Source organism: Morone saxatilis, unplaced genomic scaffold (genome assembly GCF_004916995.1).
Source record: "Morone saxatilis isolate NCDOM2014 unplaced genomic scaffold, NCSU_SB_2.0 Contig2, whole genome shotgun sequence".
NCBI lineage: Eukaryota > Metazoa > Chordata > Actinopteri > Moronidae > Morone > Morone saxatilis.
In genome coordinates this window covers 15,578,572-15,589,635 of record NW_023339762.1, presented here as the reverse complement: position 1 = coordinate 15,589,635, position 11,064 = coordinate 15,578,572, and the positions used below count along the sequence as shown (strand labels likewise).

The 11,064-nt window shown below is 41.4% G+C and overlaps 1 protein-coding gene across 1 annotated transcript in view; it reads right to left on the bottom strand.

The window, feature by feature from the left end:
• LOC118330061 (proprotein convertase subtilisin/kexin type 5) overlaps window positions 1-10,380 on the bottom strand; it is a 13,008-nt gene extending 2,628 nt beyond the window's left edge. Inside the window, exons 1-11 of the mRNA XM_035664444.1 lie at window positions 10,058-10,380; window positions 8,150-8,353; window positions 7,999-8,067; window positions 7,777-7,819; window positions 4,976-5,121; window positions 3,880-4,074; window positions 2,560-2,646; window positions 2,280-2,478; window positions 1,959-2,182; window positions 1,571-1,813; window positions 839-1,084 (exon numbers count right to left, since the gene is read on the bottom strand). Coding sequence (XP_035520337.1) covers window positions 839-1,084; window positions 1,571-1,813; window positions 1,959-2,182; window positions 2,280-2,478; window positions 2,560-2,646; window positions 3,880-4,074; window positions 4,976-5,121; window positions 7,777-7,819; window positions 7,999-8,067; window positions 8,150-8,353; window positions 10,058-10,235 — 1,834 coding nt within the window. The 5' untranslated portion in view covers window positions 10,236-10,380. The remainder of the gene's footprint in view (window positions 1-838; window positions 1,085-1,570; window positions 1,814-1,958; window positions 2,183-2,279; window positions 2,479-2,559; window positions 2,647-3,879; window positions 4,075-4,975; window positions 5,122-7,776; window positions 7,820-7,998; window positions 8,068-8,149; window positions 8,354-10,057) is intronic.
• Between the last annotated feature and the right edge of the window lie 684 nt (window positions 10,381-11,064).

Here is an 11,064-nt window from a genome sequence, read left to right as displayed (position 1 = left end):
GGCAGAACTCATCGAGGGCACAGTACAGCAGCTGGACAGTGTACAGTGCACACATACTGGAGTAGTCTTGCAGTTTAGCTCGACAAGAAACATTTAACTTGTGATGTTGGTCAGTAAAATTGTACTTTCATTTCATTATTTTCATACAGGAAGAAAACTCTATTCTTCTATTCTCGATTCTTCTTCTTCTTCTTCCAAACGCAGTTAACTTTATTACTGCCATAAAAAATATACTGCGTAGCAAATGATTACACTCCCACACATTGTCCTTTCTTTTTCTCTGCTTTTTATCTGTTAGTCAGACAATGAGACCAGGTAGCTTAACTGTCTGTTGTGTTACATCCACGTCTTTCTTTATTAATAATGTTCCTGCCGCCGACTGCGTTAATATCACACATGTAGTAAATCTTCAACTTCTTTTAGTTCTTTAGCTTTGACTGGCACTTCAAATCTTTTCAGTGCTTCATTATAAATAGTTATTTATATAAAAAAAACATTTTGAAGGCTCCAAAGAATTGAAATTTTAAGTGCTGCTATTTTTTCCAAGCGTGTAAATTTAACCATACATGTATATAAGCTACCATCACTCTATCCAGCTGTTGTTAACTGTTGATTAATCACATGCAGCTGTTTAAGTGAGACAGTGAAATATTCTCAGGAGAGCAATATGCAGTGTTGATAGTGTACTGAGGGCATCTGTTATCAGGTCTCTGGAAAAACGATAGTTTGGAGATATGTTTGTTATATGCTAAAAATCAGCTTCTCTGCTGATTTGAGTTTATTTTACACCCTGAACCACGTCAGCGTATGCTGTTGAACATTGGTGGAAAGTGCTCACTGTGAAGGTATTTGGGGACGGCACAGGTCTGGCACGCATCGTTGCCTGGACCCTCACAAGAGTAACAGTGCTGGTGGCAACCCATGCAGGTGAACTGGTCATCGTGTAGGTAGGTCCTTGGTGGGCAGTCTGTGTCACCCGTCACACCACACAACAATGTGTTTGGATCCAGCACAAGTCCCTTCTCGCACTGGGTGCACTGGTTTGCATCTGGGCCGGAGCAGCTCAAACAAGTCTGGTGGCACTCTGGACGCGATCAAACAAATGAGACTGCGTCATTGTTATATCACTACATTTATAAAAGAGGGTGTGATCACCACCATGTTTCAGAGATAAATGATTATTTTAAATACATATTGTATTTCATTATCACTAACCCTTACAGATAATACACGGCTGTGACGCTGTTGCGATTGTAGACGTGGTGGATTTAGTACTTTCTGAATAATAAGCAAACATGCAGCTGTAAATGTTGTCTTTTTCAAACGTTTGCAATATCCTGAGCTTGTCATTGAAGAAATCCGGGCCTCTCCTTTATTTACTTTGATAACCGGTAAGTTCAGGAATTGATTTTTCTGATCAACCAGTTATATTAAACCCTTACAACCTTTCCTGTTAGGCTGGATTTCAATTTCACTGGCTGCAAATCTTAGTATGTCCCCTTTGAGATTAATTACTTCAGAGATTAAAAAACACGTCTACTGTACAGTATGTATGTATTGAGAGGCTCACCTTGACATTCCATAGCTTCAGTTTCATAGTATGTACTGGTGGGGCAGTCTTTGGAGCATGCACCCTTATAGAGTTTGGGGCTAAATGTTGAGCAGGTGTCACAGTCATCCACCAGGGGTCCTGAACAGCTGCCGCAGGTCGGGTGGCACTGACCACAGCGGCCCTCCTCCATGTCCTCATAATACCCCATGGGACAACTAGCCTTACACACACCGTTCAGCATCAGGTAGAGGAAACTGCATTCTGAAATGATATGGAGGAGGGGTGGTGCCGTTGTGACAAGAGATTTCAATTTGTGATACAGTGTCTTATAATTCATTTCAAAATGTCATCTACTTGGAATATTTTTTCTTTTTAATCATAGGTGCCCACAGATCTAATAACTCACTGAAACAGGTTCTGTCATCTGAGCAAACATCACAGTGGAGGGGGCAGCGTCTGCAGGTGCCATCGTCTGCAGGGTATGTCCGCAGTGAACAGTTGAGTCTACACCTTCCACTCTCTAAGTAGTGGCCATCAGCACAGGACAGACACTGTGACTTGATCCCGTCACATGTCAGACAGGAGCCATCACAGGCTTCACATGACCCCTCTGCTGTCTCAAAGAAACCTCTGAAATTAGTCAGGAGATTTGTTAAGGCATGAATATCGAAATACAATACAATCATTGCAAAGGTTTTACATCATTCTACTAACTTAGCTTGCTTACTCTGGGCAATTCGACCAGCACCGTCCCTTGTGGAGAAAAAGCTTATAGTTGCTTTTGGAACAGCTGATGCAGTTATCACTGGTGTCCACGCAGGCCTCACAGTTTGGCGAGCAGTCCTCACACAACTCAGTGGCAGAGTTTGCATAGGAGCCGGATGGACACTGCACTACACAAGAACTGTCTTGGTCCAGGAAATATCCTTTGATGCACACAATGAACAATAAGAATTGTTTTTTTTTTTTAATGTATTGCTGTGACTGAACAAAGTAAATATTTGTACCTTTGAAACATGAAGAACAATCAAGTGCTTGTGGGCCAAAGCAGGTCTTACAGGATGCATCACATGCGTGACATTCCCCGTATTTACCTGAAATTAAACACAGAGTTACCTCACCTCATACAAACAGAACAAAGGGAGATATCAAATTCTGTTATAACTGATGCTGAGTTGAGAATCTCCTGTTTTAAAATCTGTTTTACCCACTTTCACCTCTAGAGGGAAGCATAATAAACTGTAAGCATAGTGAGTCACAAATGATAGGAAGTGATGAATAATAAGGTGCTTGGTGGCACTGAATGCTCAACACTGACAGAGTGCAGTACAGCCCACATTGTATTTTCAGAGTGTGTAAAGCCTGCAACATATTACCTGCTATTATAGGTACATCTCTTGAACCACTGTTACAGCTTGATGTGAAAAGGATGTGTGAAATATGTGCATATTGTGATGGTGGTTTACACAAAAAATTATGACAGAATACATTTGGACTTACTGCTGACATGAACCAGGAAAAATCTGGGCGGTCACTGAGATATCATCAATGCACATAAACCATTTATGTTCAAATCTGTGTATGGCCAACGTGACCTGTTACTGACATAGAAACGGTTCAGCATTGTGCAATGCAGCTCAGTGCTTTGCTGTTAGAAAGTCAACAATGGTCAGCAGTAGGTAATTTCGAAAAATACTCGGCGAAACGACTGCTGACAATGAACGACAGACAGATCCAGTCAAGGATGTAAATAATCAAACCAATGAGCCCTGTATTGTTAATGGAGAACTGTATTCCAATGCTGTTGCCACAGACACCAAAGAGGAAGCTGGTGAAGAGCCCTGTGCTTGAGGTAGCGGAGCTTTTTGCAATTGCTCCACTGAAATGGCTCTTGAATGAAAGGTGATGCAGTACATATGCAGCAGGGTGACACAGTGAGTAGGAGACTGTCCTTCAACCTAGAGGCCCTTCAGCAGGGTTCAAGCCCCTGTCTCAATGGCAAGCATCTACCATGCTAAAGTGTCCTTGAGCAAGACACTAAGTCCTTCCAATTTCCAGGCACACTGTACTGGACTCTGATGACCGCACACAGGAAAAGCAATTATTTTGATCAGGGAATCAACCAGTCAAGTATTGTGTTATTCAGTATAATCTCTGACTCCACTGTCCCCTGATACTCATTTGCCATTCAGTGCTTTGTGTTCGTGTAAAACATTTTGTCACATATGACTCACCAGCCTGTGACGTTACTCATCTCTAAAGCAAAAAGAAAAATTAACCAAGATTAACAGCCAAAAATGAGGCCTCACCAGGGCTGTTCCTCTTACCCTCATAGTACTGTCCCAATGGACAGTTGACCAGAGGACACTGTCCATGAAGAGGAGGGTTCCCACCAAGACACAGGCCACAGTCTGTTGAACGAGGTCCGTGGCATGTCTGGCATGAGCTGTGGCAAGGCTGGCAGCGCCACCCACTGGATTCACTGAAGGTTTGCTGTGGGCACTGTTTAATACACTCACCTCCTGACAGGGCAGAGCAGAACAGTGAGGACTTGACATTATTTTCCAGTACAACACTTCATTATATATATTAGCAAATAGTGGTCTTGATAAACCAAGCAGAGACAATACAGTACATTATATCTATTTACGACCTCACTATCTTTTTTAACCTGTATTAATTCAGGGAAGTCTCACTGGAAGCCAGGCTATCTTGTGCAGTCTGCGCTCTGATCGCAATCTGTTACCGAAACATAGATCATTTTAAGAGAGCAACACCAAAAAGTCATTTTAATTTGCAAAACATGTTTAGCATTAGTGTAGTTTTTTTCAAGTGACTGATGAGGTCTCAGAAAAGATTTGCACATCTCTTCATTTTGTCCACAACTGTTTAAATCCTCTGTCTGCTCTTCCAGGATATCTTCCCCCTCCAAATTCCATCCAAATTCCCAGCCACAAAACAATGACCTAGATCCTTTGTAACAGGACCTTGTAGCTGAAGGAGAGAATAAGCTGGCCGTCTGTGGTGGATCCTGTCTGACACAATGTACAATCGCATTGCCAGTGTTAAAATAATATTGATAATGTGTCTAATAGCTACAGGCTTTATTTAACATCTCAGCCATTCTACTGAGATGCCCATAGAGAACACAACTTAACAACACAATCCTTACTCCTTCTTTGCATAAAACTACATTTGCATGTCTCATGTTACAGATTTGCTGACATGGGTATGATTTGCAATCCAAATGAAGACTCAAGAGTGTCACCATCATCTTAAACAAGAATGATTGATTACTCCAACACACAGTGATTTAAGAGTATATTAAACATAAACTCTACTAGTAGTGGTACTAGTACTCATTTGTCTCCTTTAGTATGCCACATAATTTAAACAGAAATTGTACTTTTTTGCTGCTGGTACCATTGAGGAAGTAGCCAGGCTGGCAGGCAAGGCAGCGTGTGTTACCCCTGCAGTCTGTGCATGGTGCTGGACACAACAGACACACACCCCTGCTCCTGTCCTCATAGGTGCTCTGGGGGCAATGCCTGCGACACTGGTGTCTGAAACTGTAAAGGAAAAGGTTAATTCGAAACCTTATATTAATAATCTAATTTTCTAAAGCTATGCTTGGTCCATGTGTGTGAAATCAATCAAAAAATGATTGACAAAAACTGGTTGTCACAGCTATTACACATAAGGAGGCTCTTTTTTCTAATGCAAATATGCAGAACAAAGCTATTGAATTATCAAAGACGTGACAAAAACTATTGTGATTGAATGGCACTTTCAAAGCTTTACAGTGGATGAAAAACAAAAAAGGATGTTGCTGCAGGCAGCCTTTGCCCACATGGATGAGTCTGAGGCTTGTCGAACTGAAACAAGAGAAAAGACAAAAGACACCACATGCAAGAGGCAATCTCAACATGCACTGAGTCAGTCCACAGCACACCTGCAACTCTATTGTTGACTTCAATGCAGTCCTCAGCCAAAAGGTGCACTCAATCAAACATCAGTAAGGATGGCAAACAGAGATGAAAACATAATGTAGGCTGTTTTTCTTCAAGCCTCTGTTCTCTTCTTAAGGCAGAAAGTTAATTGGTGTTTTATTTGTAGCCCACAGGCATGGGGAGATTTCTGTCATTAACCTGTCCTATCAGTCCTTCGGGGATTAACTGAGCTATTAAACATGAGACGGCTGTCCTAAAAAAATCCAGCCTAAAGGAGTTGAGATATTGAGTTGCAAAGATGTCACATATAAAACATTAATGCAAGAGTGACTCCTACTTTACAGACTTCCACTCTAAATGAAACAAATTAAACAGCAATAAGCCCCTAGCTTATATAGTACAACATCCTCTGTTGCCTTTTCTGCCACCTCCCTACATGAGAGAATCTGACCACTGACAGCCCAGGCTGCACTTCCTGCTGCGTTGCCGTGGATTTGGTGCTAAGATGCGGTGGTTGTTTGAGAAGGAACAGCTGGAGGCGCCACACTGCATCCATCAACTCACTCACAATAGCAGCTGGTGCAGACCAGGCCCTGTCTCTGGCCTGGAAACAGTACACTACTTAAGAATCTGCGGGATGTTTAAGAATTCCTCTGTGCAAATATTAGACTATCCATTCCAGAAGAGTGCATCAGCATTTCCAAAGCAACTTTTGTTTAGGGCTGTTACTCCTTGAATTAGTTAAGAAAGGGTAAAAATAAGCTCTATGTGGTCCCTAAAGTTAAGAAAGCTTGAGTAAATACATAATATGAACCATATTAAGTGTGAATAACAGCAATTTTTTGGTTTAGTTGCACTTAGTTCCTTAGAGAAGATGAATGTCAATAAATACCAAGCATCCATCATGCTGCAACTCTTTTTAATGCTCAGTGTTTTATGCAAGCCCCACAGATTCACAGTTAAGCCAAAGGTGTCTAACTTTAACATTTTTCATTACCACTAGCAAAACCTCAGTAGCGGAATTTCTTTAAGTGCTGGAAACTGTCACAATCTATCACAGTGAGGCTTCTTCCTGCTGTTCAAGATCGCCCAATGCTCTATTTGGGTTCTTTTATTGGTGTTTGCCTCATAGTAGATGTAATAAGTACTGCAGCCACAGAAATTACTGAGGCAACCTGTCATTCTAAATCTCTAAAACCATTACTATTGAAGTAAAAGTTACACAAGTAGATTTACAGAAGAAGACTCACTATCTCACTGCACCTATGTAACAGCAGTAAAAGCAGGTGAGTGCAGTGAAGCGGTGGATTTGCCTTCAACCCTCCCCTACTGTGATTCACAGGAGCAGTCAGTGAAGTCAAGATGGTGCGCCCTATATAATCACACCTGCTACTGGCTATGCTTTCCACTTATATTTGCTCTCTTTTTCTCTCTTCTCCTCTCCCTCTCACACATAACATAAAAACATACTCTGTTAAGTATCTTTGTGAAGCAGACCACTCTTGTGTGCTCAAGCCGAGGCTCAGGTAACAGTCTAGGACTCGGAATGGAAGGTAACCTGACTCACACAATACCTGGAGGCCTAAACTCGGGGGAAAAGTACACAATTGGAGGTCTGTTCTAGCTCTGTAACCTGTGTTAGACACTGGTCCAAGAGATTTGCTGGTGTAAACAGAAATACGAGTGAAATGAAGTTTCTCTGAAGTGAAGAATTATTAACCACATTTCTAACCCAAATATATGGATATGTACATTAATCCACATACTGCATATCAATTTTTCCAACTCTTTGTCTCGCACATAAAAACAATTACAAGGTCATTTTGAGGTTAGTTATTTCTTGGTAGCGTGTTTGGAAAAAGACTGTACTTACTGTATGAACTGTTGATTGATTGAATAATTGTTTAAATCAATGTATTTAGGCAAAAATGCCAAAACTTGAATATTCACTGGTTATTTTAGTCTTCCATGACTGGAAACGGAATATATTTGGGTTTTGCGTGTTGGTCAAGCAATTTAAATATGTCAACTTAAATTCTGGGAAATTGCAGTGGGCAATTGTTTTTACTATTTTTGGACATTTCAAAAAACAAAACAATTTGTCAATTACTAGAAAATACACAGATCAAAAATAATTGTGAGTTGCAACCTCAGTATTAAATGTTAGGTCTTTAAAATAATACTTGAGAACACACTTGATTTTATAGAAGAGGCTATGGGAAGCCAGAAAAGTCCACTTATCAAAGATAATAAAAAGCAAAGAAAAAAACTCACAGAAAATAACCTTCAACACAGCTGTTGCAGATTTCAGGGTCCTCTGTGTACAAATGAGAAAAGGTGATTAATTAGAATTCATGCGGAGGAGCAAACTCATGCAGTAATGGCTAAATTTATACAGTGCGCTGTTATCACCAGTGCTTTAATGTACATCGCAGATCCAGCTTACATTAGGGAAGGAATGGTATGGGGCTGATACAGCAAGCATGTGTGACTTACCCGTGGAACATGTTTTGCAACCCATCTCACAGTCAATGCACTCTCCTGTATCAGGGTCCTGCACCTGCCCTGAAACAAAGAGACCCAGCATAACAAGCTTGAATGTCTTTCTCTTAAGCTACAGTCAACTCAAAAACTGCTTTACATGTACCTATTTCACAGGACGCCGTTTGGCAGACCCCATTCTGGAGTTTGTAGTGTTCCCGACATTTGGCACATATGTTGCCATCTGTGCAGAGTTCACAATTGGCTATGCAGGGCAGGCAGGAATAGTGACCCCTGTCAGGATAGAGTCCCCGGGGGCAGTGTGTCCGACAGCGACCTTGGTAAAGGAAACGTTCCTGTCCATCTTCATCTGAGGAGGAGGAGGAGGAGGAGGAGGACCTGTTATCATACTCTATTTTTTTTCCTCTGATGAAGATGCTATTAGCCATATGGATCTCTTGCCAGGAAACACCTTTTCCAAAAGTCTGGACTCTTCTGAGAGTGAAAATCAATGAGTTTCTCCTAATATATACAGAGGTAGAGCCAAATGGGCCTGACGATTACATGGGATGAAGAAAAAATTAAAGGACATGTTGCCAACTGTGTGTAATTCAGTGCCTTCAGCAAATTACAGCATTGATGCACACTGTTCTGGAGAAAGATCATGTGGCTTAACAAGGGAATCAGTGGTAATTATTAGGAAAGGGAGGATTCATACATTTCATTACATATGCATTACTGACAAAAACAGAAAATAAGTGGCAGAACAAATTGATGTTAAAGCCATGATAGACCGATGGCTGCAGCCTAGCATGTTGACTGTAGGCCTGCAAATAACACATCACAGTGTAAGACCATTTCCTGACTGATGATGCTCCAACTTATGTAAACAAGGGCAATCAGAAGCAGATGAGAGATCAGAGCTGTGGGCAGAGACAGAGTCTTGTGTCGGCCCTAATGATTAATACTCTGCCACCTGCCACTAGCCTAGCTGTGGCACCTGAGGCATCTCTGGAAGCAGCTGAGTTACAGCATTGTCTCATCTGCTCAACACTGCACAGAGGATGTGCAAGACAGGGAGGAGAAGGGCAACAAGCTGCTGCTGCCTTTCTAACCCTTACACTCCCCTCAACCTCAGCACTCGCAGAGAAATGTGGCTCCTATATGACAACAAACCACAGAGCATGAGGAATGGGGTAGAGACTTTTGGCTTTTGATGTTCTTTCGCAAGAGACATCACACAGCTACACAGGGATCAGATGCCAATACTGTATAGTACTAAAGTATACGCAACAAAAATCATCTGCAGAAATGTACATTAAAATACAGCAAGAGAGAGAAAGAGAGACAGACTTGCAGCTTTTGCAGGTTAAGCCCAGTGAACCGAAACAGTAATACTTCTAGCCGGAGGAGATATTTTTTTCCTTTCCCTCTGATTAACAAAGGCCCCATTCTGACGTGATCAGATTACACTGTGAAAACCCAGGAGGAAAATGATCACACCTTCATTTCTTACCAATTTCAAAGGTGCCCCTGTGACAGAAAAATCAACATGTTTCACAGCCAATCTGTGACTGTTTAACAAGAGTAAATGGTAAACCAGAACGGAATGCTCCTCCTCTAATTTAGAAAGCCCTCAAACAACTTTGCTTTGGTAACCATTAAATAGGATGATAAAAAACAACAACCCTCCACCTCCCTTTTCAGCTGGATTAATGAGTCTGTGACATGGCTTTGTTTTAATCAAGCATCAATGGAGCCAAACAAATCAAAGCAGGGCAATTATTTGGGCCAATTGTGAGCAATTTGGTGTTCATATGTTGCACATTTCATACAGAAATGATGAGAAATGCGTAAGAAATTTGTCAGTTGATGGCAAAGATATTGACTAACTTTGATTAAACATTTATTTAGCTCTTGATCATTTATATTGTTTTCCTTCCACAAAGTATGCAATACAAAACATGACTTTTTTTAAGCCGTCATAAAACATATTGTGAGATTTAAGACTGGAAAATCCACCCACGATTAGATACCGTGTTTAAATCTACGTGCACAGGACATCTTTACTTACCAACTCCACAGGTAGTGCATTTAAACAGCTCATGTCCGTCGCACTCGGAGCAGGTGGAGTGACAGAGGACACACTGGTTGTTCAGCATGAACTGTCCACTCGGACAGGGCGACGAGGGTTTACATCCAACAAATCCGACAGCGTAGAGAAAGATCAGAAACGCGGCGAAGGAGCTCATGGCCGTGCAGTCAGGTCAGGACTGTCTCCAAAGACGCAGTGTCCGTGCGGCAGGTACGCTGGCGGATCGATATATGTGGGGCTTCGTGAACACCAGCCCAGAAATAACTTGCCGGACCAGTTCGTTCAGGTGAAACACGCTGACAATGAGCGTGGACTGCGGTCAGCATTTGGTACTTGAACCTAAGAAGAAAAAGAGAGAACAGCCCAGTGTTCTGTGTCGCGATAGATAGATAGATAGATAGATAGATAGATAGATAGATTTGGCAAGACTAAAAATTAATACAATGAAACAAAAAATGTAGGAAATGTAGGGAAAAACAGGGATATAAAAGGGCTAATGTAAAAACCCATCATTAAAACTAAGGCTATAACATTACTCCAAATTAAAAACCAGATTAAAAAGATAGAGGTTGCCATTACACAGATTAGGGGCATAAAAATGTCTTGGGACACATGGGGGACATTTAAAAGAGGGTGGAGGGTCACAGTGATCTGGCTGTAACTTAAAATGAAAGATAATCAGGACTAAAGTCATTTAAAATATGTTAATGGAAGTGGAGTGTCTGTTTCCAGGCCTTTTAGCGAACAAAGTGCACACTTGTGACAAACCCACAATACCAACTAAAAGAGCATAACCTAGCATTTGTAATGGCTGGCAAGCAAAAATTATGCTGGTTCTGTCGTAACTAGGATCAATTTATTGTGATAGCCCAATCCGCGTCTGGGTGAATACTCGATTCTGATCTGGGCCCTGCTGGGTGTCCATTAATGCCTGACCAGGTGTCCATTATCAGGAATTAATGGATCATGTGGAGGCCAGAACAGTC